The following is a 14,640-nucleotide window of genomic DNA, read 5'->3' as shown; positions in this document are numbered from 1 at the left end:
TCCTCACTAATGTTTATTCCCTTCCTTCACCTTTCCAGTGGTGGATTTCTACACATGCGAGATAAATTTCAACACAGTGCGCCTCATCGCCGTCTCCATCATCTGTCTGGGTTTTCTCATGCTGCTCCTTCCAGAAGACTGGGACCAGGGGATCATCCGGCTCAGCGCCAAACTGCGCAAACGCGACGAGCCCGCCGAGGGCGCCGCGGACGGAGTGCCCTCCTGGAGGGGCCGGGCTAGGACCTCCATGTCGACATTTGCACGCTGACCCCAATTGCGTCATCCAAATAGGATGTACACTTCTTAATCCTAATATAATCAGGTATGAGAACATTACAGATGCACCTGTCACCATTTTTTTTCAACTGGTCTTCACATCTTTTGGCCAGGAAGACTCGCCGGCGCTTTTTGGGGGGGCGAGGGCGAGATCAGCACCGCGTTTAGAGACAGAACCCGGGCTTAACAATCCAAAGAAGAATGCCTTGATATTCTGAATGCCTGCAAATTGAGGAGGGGCCCCCCCCGATTCCTTCCTCCTTTGCACTGTATATAACAGCTGGAACGTATTTCACACCTGTCGAGCCGATGCGCTGACGTGGTGTGAACAGGCCCGGCGGATGCCAAACTCGGTACGAGCTCAACATGCTTTTACTTCACATCTCTCCAATCAAAGCCTTTCTCGCACCGCAGTGATTGGAACACCCCCCGCATTTAGGCGCTCTCCCGGGGGTCAGATGGGAACACGCTCTGTCCGCATGGAGGTGGCAACACCCGCTGCTTTTGCTGGCAATCCAATGGTGCCGTTTTTCTTTTTTTTTTACCCACAAAAATAGGATGTGAAATGCATGATTAGCTGGGATTTTCATGAAGTGAGAACAGTTCCCGTTCGGCTGACTTTAGAAACGTTACTTTTGTTTGAAAGGTATTAGATTTCCACTGTGAACGGAACTACACTGAGCCGCTTTTGGTGTTTTTGTCATTTAACGCCTGCACAAACAAGTCAAATGAAGCAAGTTTTGACTTTACCTTTTTATTTATTTTATTTTTATGCAGTTGATAGAGACCCCAACCCACCACATCCTCCACTCACTGAAAACAAGACGTTTGGAACATAATACAAACTAGTGAAATCCAATACATGACCCATGACAACAATTGGCATTTCCGAGATGTATTGAAAATAAGATTATTATCATAGTTGTGATTTTCAATAGTGTAAAGAAGAAACATGCATTTGGATGAAAACTGATATCTATATCTAAAGATGAATACAAATACTATGTAAACGTTTATACAGTTACAATATGATATTGTTTACAATATAACTCCTAATATTACATTTTGAGTCTCCATAAATCAAAAAGTAATATGTTTAGATAGAAATATCTGATTCCAAATTATGCATTACTATTATTTTTAATAGTAATATAATATTTTTTGGAAAGCAGAATTCTATTTAAGGTGTGTCACTCATTTTTTTTCTTGAAGTATTGATCACAATGTATGTAAACAAACGGTGATAACAATTTGAAGGTTTAGAAAAATGAAGATATCTTAAAACTAATTGTTTGTTCCTCATGCTTTAGGTCGTGAGTTTGTAAACAGCGGATCTATTTGTTGGTTGTTGTTGTTGTTTACACGATTTTAGCAATTTTGAGGCACTTTCCAAGTGGACATGTATTTGAGCCTTGAATGAAGGGTTGGAAGCTGCCTTTTGTTGTGAATGTACTGTACGAATATCACTATGTGCAATTGGAGTTGTAACAGTGATTTCTGCAGGCAAACAGCATCTTATCGATTTTTTTATTGATTTATTTAAACACTATAGTAACATACATTCCATCTATTTTGCATCTGGCTGCTGTTAAGACAGGCAGGATGATGATGATGATGATGATGATGATGACATGGCAGAGTTATTATCCAAACCACTTCACTGCCTTTGCATTGTTTTTACAGCAGCATGAGCACTGTTTCCCATTGTCATTCTCGATGACAATAAACCAGATTATTGTATTCCTCTGGAATTACTCCAACATATAAGTGTAAACCTTTGTAAGGAATGAGGATTTTATACACTGGGATGCGACGTGAAGTGCGATGAACACGTTTGAGGAAGGACGGAGTCGCAAGAGGCTTCCGTGTTCAAATGATGGCTTTATTTTCATTGGTCTTCGAGTATATTCACATATGCTTCATAAAAGTTTACTTTTCAATACATCCACTGTCCAGGTTTGTTTTGTTCTCGGCATTGTGAAGCTTTTTTTTTTTTTTATACATGTTTGAATGCAAAATGCAACTATAATTTATACATTTTATTTTGTAGAAGGTCAATATTTACAGTATGGAAGAAAAAAATAATAGAGAAATAATAGCTTAGTAGACGTCCTGCAACATTTAACAGCATTTTTTTGTTGTTGCTTAAATTGTGCTGCCAATAGTTTAGCTGGTAAAGTAAGTCATTGGTTAGAATTTGTGTTTAAAAAAACTTCTGTCTATATTCATTTGTCTATTATGTCTTAAGTAGGTTCTCTGAAGGGATGTGCTCTACTTCCACCGTGATCTGACCAAAAACAAAAGTGGCCTTTGGTTCCATTGTGGAAGCAGAACCTGGTAGTCTACCGCCCTCCTGTGTTCGACAGGGAACCTGCAGCAACTCCATCTTCTTGTCACCGCAGGGGTCTTGAAAAGAGGAGGAGCAAGATGGGCCGGCCACCTCTTTGCAGATATTCTCACTGGAGTGATGCCGGAAGTCCGTGCTAATGGTGAAAATTGGCGAGCAAGAGTTATCCGTGCCGGATGTCGACCCCGGGCGTGTGCTTGTGGGCCTCCGGGGGTCCGCCTCGCCTCCCTGGTTGGTCACGCTCCTCATTCCAGCTCTCAGTTTTTGGCTCAGTGCCCGCAGAGCCACTTGGAAGCGCTTACTGAGCAGAGCGTACAACAAAGGGTTAAAGTCCGAATTGAGCAGGAGGAGGAAGTAGGAAATTGTCAGAGCGCAGGGAGGCACCCGAGTAGTCCGAAGAGAGATGGAACCTTCCGAGGCCCGAAAGAGGGCAATCCCAATGTAAGGCGTCCAGCAAAGGAAGAACGCCGAGATGACCAAGAAGAGACGAGCCACTCCTTGACGCTGCTGTTGGCGTGGCGGGGAAGTCCAAAGCGGGAAGATGTCCGATTGAGCAGGTGCCATCAACCGTCCAGCCAGATGACATACGAGAGTAGAAGGAACGTTTAGATTCCCGCAGCCTCCAATGGAATCCTCTAAACTGCGAACCCTCCTGGTGTGGTTGCGGGCCACCTTGACGATCTTGGCGTAGCAGAAGAGGATGACGATGGCGGGCGCAAAGTAGGAGAGGACGCTCACCGTGGCTGTGTAGCCGGGGCTGCCGGCCCAGTCGGTTGCACAGCTGTACGTCGGTGCTGCGTAGGTCACTGAGCTCCAGCCCAGGAGTGGTGGAGAACTAGTGGCCACGGCCTGCAGCCAGATCCAAAGGACCTCCAGGGATTTCCTCCATGGGGTGCAGCGGGAGCCATAGCGGAGACAGTCCACGATGGAGTGGTAGCGGTCCAGGGCAATGGCGGCCAGTGTGAGGACAGACACGGTGCAGTAGATGGATGAGGTGTAGGCCGCGAAGAGACATAGGTTCTGTTCAAGAAGGAGCAAAAAGATGGATAAAAAATCAGGGATGAATTTGTTACAAGTAGACCAAAATGGAAGATTTCTTACAAAACATCGTGCCCATCCAGGCTGCACGAGAGATAATGCAACAAAGGGCATGACCCCCAAGCCCACCAGGAGGTCACTGATTGCCAAGTTTATGATCAACACGGATGTGACGTGATGAAGAGTCTTGGTCGCCGCCACGAGGATGATTACCAGAAGGTTACCTACACACACACACACACAAAAATCACATGGCCATCGTTAGACCAGGGCATTTTTAGTGTCCATATTTTGAATGAAAAATGTGCCCATTTATATTCAGATGCAGTGATAGTATAGCTTAAAAGCGTAAAAGTATCATATTTTTGACCCACTTTCTCTTGGTAATGACTGATCAATGCTTCCTTTCCCCCATTTGAATGATTTGAACATTTGTTAAGCATGAAAACTAATATTAATGAATAAATTGCTTACCTGTCACAGATCCCAGAAACATGAGCACGATGAGCACGAGAATGAGTGACTGCATCCACACAGGAATACAAGTTTCTGATTCGCTTTTTTGGCTGGAGTTGACTGCTGCTGCTCGCCAGCAGCCCTGAGGTGACAAGTCGCTCCCCCCGATGTCCATGTGTCAGTTGCTATAATTAAAAGTAAGGCTTTATACTGATGGCGTCTCAAAAAGAGTTAACCTCTGGGTTGCCATTCATCAGGAGTGCCGGATGATGTGAGAGTGAGCGAGTGTGCGGAACAAGCGTGGCTTAAGTTTCTATGGAGATGATGCGTAGAATCATGCCAAAACTAATGATAGAGCAAGAGAGAGAGAGAGGAAAATACTGTGGGAGGTAAGGATGTTTTATTTGTGCAAAAATATTGCCATAATTTGTATTTAAAAAAAACACACGAAAAACTACTTTGGTCCTGGGTTCAAATCTTAGTGCTTGCAAAGCTTTTCCCAATATTATCCAGATAATCGAATGAGGTTAAAGTATAAGTACTACTGCTTACTCTCACAAGGTGGTGGCCCAGTGGTTAAGTCATCAGTTTCCCATTACTTTGGTCTGGGGTTCAAATCCAAGTGCATGCAAACATTTTCCCAATATTATCCAGGTAAATGAATGTGATAAAAGTATAAGTATTGCTACTTTCTCTCACAGACTGGTGGACCAGTGGATAAGTCATCAGTCTTCCACCTCTTTGGTCTTGGGTTCAAATCCAAGTGCTTGCAAAGATTTTCCCAATATTATTCAGGTAAATGAAAGAGGTAAAAGTATAAGTACTACCAATTTCTCTCACCGGGTGGTGGCCCAGTGGATAAGTCATCAGTCTTTCACCTCTGTGGTCCTGGGTTCAAATCCCAGTGCATGCAAAGATTTTCCAAATATTATTCAGTTAAAGATATAAGTAATAATGGATAAGTGTCTAACTATAAGTCTTTAGTAGTGGATGAAGCATTTTGTCCAAAAAATGACTAAGTGTTTCAGGTAAATGAAAGAGGTAGAAGTATAAGTACTACCACTTTCTCTCACCGGGTGGTGGCCCAGTGGATAAGTCATCAGTCTTTCACCTCTGTGGTCCTGGGTTCAAATCCCAGTGCAGGCAAAGATTTTCCCACAATTGTTCAGGTAAAAAAATAAGTATTAATGCTTAAGTGTTTAAGTGTATAAGTCTTCAGTGGGGAATGAAACATTTTGTCCAAAAAATGACTAAGTGTTTCACCCCATTTCCTTGGATAAAACGTTTCAACACCTATGTATAAGTGGGGCACGAGTTGGTGTAGTGGGTTGCACACTCGCCTTTGCACGGAGAGAACGTGAGTTCGCTTCCCGGTGTCGGCGGTTCACTGACCAAGCAAGCGGTCGAGGGTCGGCCGAAGGCCGACCCGAGAACGCCTTTCGCACAGACAGGTCCATCAAGTGTCTTCCGAACTGCCGAAGGCAGTTCGGAATATAACCTTTTGCTGAAAAGTATGACTAAGTGTTTCATAAAATTTAAAAAGTTTTTCTTTTTTTTTTCTTCCCCTTGTTCCATTTTCCAGACTACATGCTGTAGCGATCAGCCAAACGACGACAGCGGGAATCGAACCCAGGTCTCCCAGACGGGAAACCTGTGAACTAACCCCTGCGCCAACCAAGTGACTACACTTTTCTCTGTAATCATTTGAGTGTCTTTCCAAGAAGTACACAGAAACAATTAAGTGAAAATGTGTGCCAACAGCGGGAATCGTACCCAGGTCTCCCGGACGGGAGTCCAGTGAACTAACCTCTGCGCCAACCAAGTGACCACACTTTCCCTAGTAATCATTTGAGTGTTTTGACAAGAAGTCTACAGAAACAACTAAGTGAAAAAGTGTCACAACTGGGAATCGTACCCAGGTCTCCCAGACGGGAGACAAGTGAGTTAACCACTAGGCTACCAAGTAGCTACAATTGCTTTTTGTAATCATTTGAAGGTCTTGACTACACATATCTAGAAAAAAATAAGAGAACATGTTTCCCAAATGAGATTCTATACTATGTCATTTTTAAAGGAATAAAGCCTTACTATTTTGCGTCGTTTTTTTAAGAGAAAAAGCCTTACTATACATTGAAGGGGTGGCCAATTCCAGTCCTCGAGGGCTGCTATCCGGGCTATTCTCCACATCTCCCTCTTTAAGGACAATGTGAGTCAAAAAGTAATTGCCTGGCTGGAAAAAAAAAAAAAATTGAAATTACCGCTGCGCGTCTGCAAGCAATTTTTATTATCCAAAAAAATGGTGCTCTGCGGAATACTGAAATGGAAGAAGCCGGTTTTTAGCTTCAAGGCACTCATCAAGGATACGTACATTATAAATAATCTTCTGTGCTTGAAACTTTGAATTTAAATGTTCCGTAGGGTTTTGTCCTTTATCCATGTTTGGACTTATCTTGATTGAAAGTTTGGTCAAGGCGTTGGCGAGTGTACTCCCAAATCAGAAGGGCGGCGCTCACGTGCACGTTGAGTGAACGGATGACTCCTTGCTGAGGGATTTCCACACACACGTCCAGCAGTTGCAGCAAGTTGGCAGGGATGCCTTCTCGTTCGTTGCTATGGCCAAAGAAACAAGTCATTATTTTGACAGTAGGTAACATTTTGATCATGACAATAGGGTTGCCAGGTTCAATAAATTTCAATTAGATGCCAACAATCAGGAATAGATGGCCCACAGCTTCGAGCTCTTAATAAGAAAATAATAGGGATGTGAATTTCCGTTATATTCTCCAATGATTTATCGGTGTTTTATTGTACTGGATGGCAAACGTGTATTAAACCTACACTGATCTTACACTTGGCGAATATAGAGATGTAATGAGGGGCGCAACACAGTTGAAAGTGGTCATTTAATGAGCTTCATTAATCCCGAGTGCAATTAAGTGAGAGGATGGCTGCAATTAAAAGAAAGCTTGAACAAAAGAGAAGACAAATCCGCTCACTTTCTTACTTTGTCTTATTGGCAACCGTCCTAATCAATTCATGCGACGCTTCAAATACGAGCATCTTTTGATCTGTCAAGCCCCAAACGGCATTACTGTAGACCAAAGTCCCTGCTGCTCTTGACAATTTCTGCTGGGCTTTCCCCAGAGGGGGCCAATTACAAGCCAGCATGTTCTGACAGAGGCACTGAGAGTGAAGGTCCCACTGGGAAACAGGAGAGTCCTCATGAAATACTTTTGTCAGCTCCAGCCTTCATTTGCGTAAAACTTAAAAGTGTAGATGTAATGTATTGAAAAACATATGGATTGTTAACGTTTTTTTGTTTTTCCTGTCACCTCGTGCATAGTTCGTTGACTAGAGGTGATATGCAAAAATGTCATTGATTTCATACCCCAAAAGTAGAAGAGTCTTCTCAGGAAACTGGTAGTCCTGAAGACCATGGCTATTGGCAGTCTGCTCCACACCGACAATGCAGTAACCCTCAGTCTTCTTTACTTGCAGGAAGTCTGCCAGTTCCAATGGCTTTACCTAATGAGCAAACACATTTAGTTTATGTCACTGCAAAACAAAAAATTCAGCACTAAATCTAATAAAAACATATGCCAGAAATAGGACACTTGATGCTTCTCACCTCCACGAGAGGAAGCCAAAGTTCCGATGACACACTCAACGACTGAAAGTGTTTGTCATTGACGTGCCGGAGGTTGTCCAGCGCCAACGCACTGGCGCCAAAGATCTCACAAGTCCGACACAAACCTATAACAACAAACACATTTTAGGGAAAGTGTTACTCCCAGACCTTTTGGTTTCAAACAGGAATTGTGTGTCAGTTGACCTCCAAGATTTGTGGGTTTGTCAATGAGCGAAGCCACCACCAGGAGGGCGCCGCGCTGTTTCCCCAAGCGAGCTGCTCTCTGCTGCGGAACCAGCTGAAGCTCTGGATCATGTTCCTGGATGTCCAACCTCCAGGGGGTGATTTTTTTCTGTACCTCAGCCCAGCGCTCTTCTTTGTCATCCTCGCCTGAATTTTAAAAAATAAAATAAATGAAAAAGCCATTCAAACCTAAACCATTGTATTACAGTCAATAAATCTCAGTGTACCCCTCACGCATCACTACCCCTAAATGGCTGTAAATGAACTTTGAAAGCAATAAATTCAGTGAACTTGATTTGCGTGTGCCACTTTACTTTTGTCTTGCTGGACCCAGTCTCCGGGCTGGATCCCACTCAAATCGGGAGAGGCGTTCCGAAGAGGGGGCGTCTTAGAAAAGCATGCCAACTTCTCCAACTTCCAGGGCGGAATCCACTCATCGTCGGCCAATCCCGAAAGCCTCGGGAAAGAGTAGTATATGGTCTACGGAAAAAAGAAATAAATACAAACAATAAACCAACAGATAGATAACCAACATGAGAGTAAAGATTTAACACTTACCTCAATGCTGTAATCCCTGATAGGATGAAAGGCACCAAAAAAGAAGTGTTCTTGAATCCTGGTCCAGTTCTTGTTGGCGTTCCTAAAAAAAAAACTGCAGTTTATGAATGATTTTGCAGCTAATGCACTATCATATCATGTATTTCCACTGTCAAGCATATAATGATTAATATTTCACATATACATATGATTAATATTTCACATATACATATAATGATTAATATTTCAAGCACATTTATAATAGTCCCCAAAATAACTCCAACACCCACCCATTGTTCTTCAAAGCTTCCGTCTGGTGAAGACAGGCCTTGACCACATGGGCCAGCCCCAGAAGACCATCAATTGTCGTCTTTTCCCGGACCTCCACTAAACTCCAAATCCGCTTCAAAGCCAGAAGGGCGTAGAGACGTACGCTGAAGTTGTGGTGAAAACACCACTGAAGGCTAACGTCCAGTGCTTTTGCCAAATGCTTGTCCTTAAAGTCAAAAAGGAAATATGGTTGACAGAAAGGTGATATAAAAAGGAAAATGGGATTTTCAAGAAGCCTCACCGGATCCTCCAGGACGGAAACCATGACAGCAAAGTGAATCAGAACTGCAAAGAAGGTGCAGATGCCAGTCTTGGTTCCTTCATGATTCTGAATCCAAAGCACATCATTCAATGCCCATATTTAGTTTCAAATTATTCAATATGCCACATGTAAAGTCAACCATACCATGTCAAAACAGGCCCAAAAGCTGTCCATATGTTTTGGATAACGGATGAGAATCAGAATCATGGTCCATTCAATGAGGTACTTGACCGAAGCCTGGTTGCTACTGTAGCCAGCATCAAAGACACGACTCAGTATGGAGGCCACAAACTCCTACATTTACAAAAAAAAGACATGTTATTATTTGCCTGATCGCATGCATCATAAAAACATTTTCACAGACAGACTTGCCTCTTTCAATTTGGGAAGTATGATAAGCAATGTTTGCCATATTCTGTTCTTCATGCGATGTTGTAGAGAGTTACTAGAAATACGCACTGTCTTTGATAGTTGCTTGTCCTGGTCAAAAATTTTATGAAAGAGGGAAATTATACTTTCTGACTGGTTAAGTAGGTTTTTCTTTTTTTTTTTACTGAGAGTAAGTTACCTTCTCCAAGAGAGTGACGACGAGTTTCTCCATCAGTCGTTGGTGCTCAATGTCTGAAGCATCCAGGCAAGAGAGGAAAGCCAGTGAGTAAATGCGAGGTAGTTGGTCATCTCTATTGTCACTGGAACATACAAGCATTTGTACAATTATAAAATAGCACATTTTAAAATGTAAAAACTGATGAATACGTCATCCCGTTCTTCTCCAATCACAAAATGCCAGAGCTCACCTTATAACCACGGCATTGGAAGCACATGCTGGACCAAGTTGTTCAATGTATGCTTGCACATCTTGCAGAAGCCTTCAAAAAAATAAAAAAATTAAAACACATAAATAAAAGGTACAAATAACTGAGATAGTGATGAGTACCGTTGATCTCTCCTAAATACAGGTCCGTAAATGCATCCCTCGCCCATGATGTTGACGTGATTAAAAACACTGGAGAAAATGCAGTCGTCTCGCTTGCCATCAGGTAACCAAGTGCGACAACAGTGTCGGAGCAGCACACTAAAAACTCCGTTCTTAGACTCGGAGAACTCCATGATTTCAGCAGCAATCTAGAAAAAAATCAACAGAAATCAGCGAATCACCAACCAGTGTGGAATTAAGGGTTCCTTCACGGTGCTGTTATGAATGCAAAAATTGTAGGATAAATCACAAGTCAAGGAAAATGTTAAGTTCAACTTAAATATTTTTTGGGGAACCAAAAAAATGGTTTTAATAGCCACATTATTACAAGTGAAAACAATACGAAATTATGGTCCAGATTCTAGGACAGGTTGACATGGGGACAGTACCTGTTTCACAGTTTTTGTCAGCTCTGGCGTCTGACTGTCCGTTAGCATTAAAAGTTTAGGGTGGAAGGCCACTGAGATGAAGTATTTGAGAGCCGGCCAAAAGTCGTGGGCGTTATTGCTCAAGCCATGCACCAGCTCCCAGGAACGTCTCACAGCTTTCACGCAGAGCGCTTCATCTTCATGCGCTAGCTGAGATCAAAGTATAATAACCCTTTAAAACTCAAGCCACATTAGAAATCCACACACAGACAGACTCACTTGAGGCAGCACCGTCTTCATGAAGGCAAGAACGGGTAGCACCAGGTTGCTGGGCAGTAACGCTAAAGCCTCCACGCAGCAGCTCAGAGCAACTATGGCGGTTTCAGTTTTAACAGGTGACTCAGACTCTTGGATCCACACATTTTTGATCAGGAAACTTTGGCAAATCCACTGGTCTCGCATGAAATGGGCAGCGGTGCGACCCCAGTCCTCTAAGAGACCACCAGGCCCATCTTCAACACTAGAAAAAAGAAAACCAGGTAACTTTCAGATGACGTGCAAGTGTACTCAACATTGTTTCAAGTTCTCCCAGTCACCAACCTGAAGGTGTTAGTCGTGTGAGGTTTCTCCAACCTTTCATTGAAGCGTCCCAGGGGTGAATGACTTTGCCTGGGAGACGCTACTGGCAGAAAAAAGTGCTCCTTCAGTTGAGTTAGAAGAGGAAAAATGTCTGGTTTGATTGTTTGCCACTCCAGCAGCTGACAAAGCGTGGCAAGAGATGCCATAGCAACTGCTTTAGTAACCTGGCTGGCTACTGTGGGGATCTACCAGAAGGAGAATGATGATTAGCCTAAGGAGGCAAAGGTTTTGAGGTCATATTTTGCTTGTAACCTTTGGGGTTGGTTCTTGCACAATGCTGAGACTGTACTTGAGAAGTTTAGTGAAGGAATTTTGTTGAATTGCAGAATTGTGAATGGCCAGCTGCTTCAAGACACACAAATACAGCTCTGCACGCTCCAAGTCACACAACTGCATAGCAACAAACAAACATAATAATGTAATCTATCAAATCAAAACCATCCTTATGTTGTATGGACTGCTTTTTACCTCCAGCAGTTCCCCACATAAACGCCTCCTGATAAAGTCCTGAAGTGAATCCTCAAACTGAGGAATGAGCTTCTCCAAAGCATAAGTCATGTCACCGACTGAAAAAATGCCAAAATACCATAATAATAACTAAGGATTGAAATACTTGGGGAATCCACATGATCATACTAACCGTGTTGTTTTGTAATTTCTTTGAGCTGGAGCAGTCGCAGAAGGAGCTGTAAGCTCTTGTCACTCTTCTTCAGGGGCATGTACATGTTGGTATTTACTCGGCTTAGAGTGTCCACCAGAGGACACAATAACAACTCCAAATTGTCACCCTTCTTTTCTCCAGGTTGACTGTGCTCAAGGTCAGCGCACAGCAGAATGGACCTGGCCAATTTGTCTGCCTCTTTGGGGTCAGGTAAGCCCTCTGTGCTCACTGAAAAAAAATATATAATGGTTAAAAAAATCATTAAAAAAAACCCCAAAGGTTCAGCAATTGTATTTGCTAACAGACTTACCGCTTCCAGCTGAAACCGTTAGAAACTCATGAATTTTGCCCTGAACATATCCTCTGATAACATCCCTGCTTGATGACACACCATGGTTATCACTTGGCTTAAAACTGCCTTCATTAAGCGAGAGCCAGTGACAAACCTGAAAAAAAATGCACAACCATTTCTGTTAAAAAAAAAAAAATCTGAAAAAAAATGTCCTATTCCAGGAAGAACCCAAAAATAAGGCACACCTCATTCCAAAGAGCCGTGCCTCGACCGAGTGACTCATCCGCCCGGAAATTTACAAGGAAGGCAAAGACATCATCAAGGGTCACAGTGCTCTGAAAGTAAATTTGTGTAAGCTACAGACATACGAAGTGCATGTGCTTTTACATTTTCTTACCACATCTAGAAGACAGAGGGCACTTTTCAATAAGAAGCACTGAGCAGCACCTCTCAGGAGGACTTGATGTGTGATCATGGTGCAGCGAAGTACCTCCCTGAGGGCATTGAGTCCATCGCTGGTCAATAATGGCTGCGGAGCAAGTGTGGACAAGGCCTCGGAAATGAAGAGGAGGGGCACTGCACACCAATGTTTAGATCCAAGTTGCCGTATCATTTGAAGGAGTACGGGGCCTGAAAAGCATCGGAAATTTGAACGGAAGATGTCACAGAAAAAAAAGATAAAGTCTTTGTATACCTCTTTCTTCTGACGGTAGGCTGTTGAAAAATTTTTGCAAGAATATTTGGAGTTTAATTGCCAGCTCGGGACAGTCTCCAACGTTCTGTCCACTTGCCCTAGAAAAAAAGCAAAAAAACATCATGTTATAATGCAATAGGAAATAAATGAAATATATTTACTGAGGAATCACCTGCAGAACAGTGACATTTCCGACAAAACATCCATAAAGGGCCCAACGATGAACTGCAGAGTGAATTAGATGGATTTAATGGTGCATTTCGTAGGTAAATAACAGTGTATCTTGCAAGAAACTTCACCTGAGAAAAAGCTGATGCAAAAGCGGACTGTTGGAGGGCTTGAAGCTCCAATAGGTGACAAACACCCGCTCGCATTAGGGTTTTATTCTCGCTGTGGAACATCCGTTGGTACACACACAGTAGCCATGAGGGGTGGAAGAGGTCTTGACCTAAAAAGAAGTAGACACATACTGTTTATAATCCCACTGTTTATAATTTTACTGTTGATAAAGCCTAGAAGAGCAAATATTGATACCTTCTTTTGCAGTGGTTTGGATTAGAGCGTCTATTCTATTCAGAACTGGCCGCACAACGTGGACCTGGAGAAAGGAAACAAGACAAATATCATAAGACTTGGAGATGGTCCATGAATGGAATCATCACAAGACTTCTTTCTGACCTGGTTTTCCTCCAAAGTCTCCATCACCAGCACATAATCCTCCCAAAACTCCCTAAGAATCTTGCTGCTTTTGGATGTCCATTTGAACAATATCTCCTCACCACTTGCTTATATAACAAAAAAAAAGTTGCACAGTCCTTCAGTATTTTAAGATTTATTGCTGAGCAACAATATTTATCTTTTCATGACTCATTATTAAAAAAATAACGTACTAAATCCTCATTCTACCTTGTTGAGAAGGACAATCCACTCCCATCTCTTGTGATGATCCCACACATCTTTTGAGAAGATACAACGCTCTCTTCCGGGATACGCCATCTCGGTGGGTAAGTCCCTTCTGAACCACCCACCAAAAGCGTAGACAGGGACGAGGGTCCATCTTGGTCACCAAGTGGTCAGACAGGGCGGTCAAATACAGCAAAGTTCTCTCAGTTGCAGATGGAGAGAATTCCAATGCATGCCGATTGCAAAGCTCACTCAAAGTCTTGCTCATGATGCTTTCCAGCATCACATCATCATTGCATGACGCAAACAATGCTAACATGAGGCGGACGGTCACCCGGCACAGCGATCCATCTTGCAAGGTTCGAATCCCCAACAGGACATAGGATAAAACGCTCCAAATGATCTGCTCATCTCCCCTTAAAGATGGAAGAAGGGCAGTAAGGAGTTCACTAGCAACCTCCACACTGAGTCGGTGATCCACGCCGGGTGGGTTCTCATCTGGGAGTCCGAGGGAAGGAAGGAGGTCCTGGGTGACCCTGATCGAGACAGCCGGGTCACATAACCGGGCGCAGGTAGCCACAAGTCTGCAGACTGCCGCTGTGGTCCCCCTGATTGACTCACCCTCTGCTTCTTTTGCTGATATTTTGGAGAGAAGAGGCAGACAATGTGTCCAGATGATAGACTCGATTTTATCTGGTATTAGTTGTCTTTTAGGGCTTGGCGATGAACTTGTTTCCGATTGCTCGAGACCTTCCAAGAAAAGTGTCATCGCCTCAATGCGATCCGTCTCCGGCCACACGTCAGATGGCCAGCACAGCGAATCAAATAATAATCCGTAATCGGGAGAAGTAGATAATAATGCCTTGATTAAAATAGAATTCATCGTAGATGGTGAGGTTAAAGATTTAAAGATTAAAAGGTAAAAAGTACGTTACTAAACAGATGAGTGGTCCTGTCGGATTTCTTGTGGCACGTGTACTCTCGGGTTGA

The 14,640-nt window shown here is 43.1% G+C and overlaps 3 protein-coding genes across 8 annotated transcripts in view; 1 reads left to right on the top strand and 2 right to left on the bottom strand.

Annotated features, from left to right (window-relative positions):
- The window catches only part of slc35f3b (solute carrier family 35 member F3b), a 23,510-nt gene extending 21,290 nt beyond the window's left edge, over positions 1 to 2,220 (top strand). For 3 of the 4 annotated variants that reach the window (XM_077729556.1, XM_077729555.1, XM_077729557.1), the window contains one exon: positions 39 to 2,220. In XM_077729556.1, the coding sequence (XP_077585682.1) occupies positions 39 to 268 (230 nt within the window). In that variant the 3' untranslated portion in view covers positions 269 to 2,220. The remainder of the gene's footprint in view (positions 1 to 38) is intronic. The other variant, XR_013328045.1, reaches the window with a different exon arrangement.
- On the bottom strand, positions 1,974 to 6,524 carry LOC144205288 (beta-3 adrenergic receptor). 3 transcript variants are annotated; one of them, XM_077729552.1, is made up of 4 exons: positions 6,486 to 6,524; positions 6,242 to 6,343; positions 4,136 to 4,302; positions 1,974 to 3,885 (listed from the first exon to the last, which is right to left on the bottom strand). In XM_077729552.1, the coding sequence occupies exons 3-4, from the start codon at positions 4,290 to 4,292 to the stop codon at positions 2,513 to 2,515; spliced, it is 1,530 nt and encodes a 509-aa protein (XP_077585678.1). In that variant the 5' UTR covers positions 4,293 to 4,302; positions 6,242 to 6,343; positions 6,486 to 6,524; the 3' UTR covers positions 1,974 to 2,512. The 3 variants fall into 3 exon arrangements, with proteins under 3 accessions (XP_077585678.1, XP_077585679.1, XP_077585677.1); XM_077729553.1 differs by lacking the exon at positions 6,486 to 6,524 and having other exon boundaries at positions 1,974 to 3,130; positions 3,362 to 3,885; positions 4,136 to 6,248; XM_077729551.1 differs by lacking the exon at positions 6,486 to 6,524 and having other exon boundaries at positions 4,136 to 6,248.
- tarbp1 (TAR (HIV-1) RNA binding protein 1) lies at positions 6,383 to 14,640 on the bottom strand. The gene is made up of 28 exons (XM_077729558.1): positions 13,654 to 14,640; positions 13,426 to 13,532; positions 13,282 to 13,345; positions 13,047 to 13,195; positions 12,920 to 12,972; positions 12,748 to 12,845; positions 12,451 to 12,683; positions 12,299 to 12,388; positions 12,072 to 12,207; positions 11,741 to 11,989; positions 11,569 to 11,666; positions 11,353 to 11,490; positions 11,062 to 11,285; positions 10,741 to 10,981; positions 10,483 to 10,671; positions 10,055 to 10,242; positions 9,915 to 9,986; positions 9,686 to 9,806; positions 9,490 to 9,597; positions 9,262 to 9,411; positions 9,097 to 9,183; positions 8,816 to 9,021; positions 8,547 to 8,628; positions 8,303 to 8,468; positions 7,950 to 8,135; positions 7,746 to 7,870; positions 7,506 to 7,642; positions 6,383 to 6,727 (listed from the first exon to the last, which is right to left on the bottom strand). Exons 1-28 carry the CDS (start codon positions 14,531 to 14,533, stop codon positions 6,547 to 6,549), a joined length of 4,758 nt encoding a protein of 1,585 aa, XP_077585684.1. The 5' UTR covers positions 14,534 to 14,640; the 3' UTR covers positions 6,383 to 6,546.

This window comes from Stigmatopora nigra, chromosome 12 (assembly GCF_051989575.1).
Source record: "Stigmatopora nigra isolate UIUO_SnigA chromosome 12, RoL_Snig_1.1, whole genome shotgun sequence".
Taxonomy (NCBI): Eukaryota; Metazoa; Chordata; class Actinopteri; order Syngnathiformes; family Syngnathidae; genus Stigmatopora; species Stigmatopora nigra.
This window is presented reverse-complemented; position numbering and strand designations above follow the sequence as displayed.

Coding starts and splice junctions, on each gene's coding strand:
- LOC144205288 (XM_077729552.1), bottom strand. CDS start 4,292: ATGGACATCGGGGGGAGCGACTTGTCACCTCAGGGCTGCTGGCGAGCA. Junction 3,886..4,135: donor GTTTCTGGGATCTGTGACAG/GTAAGCAATTTA, acceptor GTGTGTGTGTAG/GTAACCTTCTGGTAATCATC.
- tarbp1 (XM_077729558.1), bottom strand. CDS start 14,533: ATGAATTCTATTTTAATCAAGGCATTATTATCTACTTCTCCCGATTAC. Junction 11,286..11,352: donor TGCAAGAACCAACCCCAAAG/GTTACAAGCAAA, acceptor TCCTTCTGGTAG/ATCCCCACAGTAGCCAGCCA. Junction 9,184..9,261: donor TTTGGGCCTGTTTTGACATG/GTATGGTTGACT, acceptor CTTTGGATTCAG/AATCATGAAGGAACCAAGAC.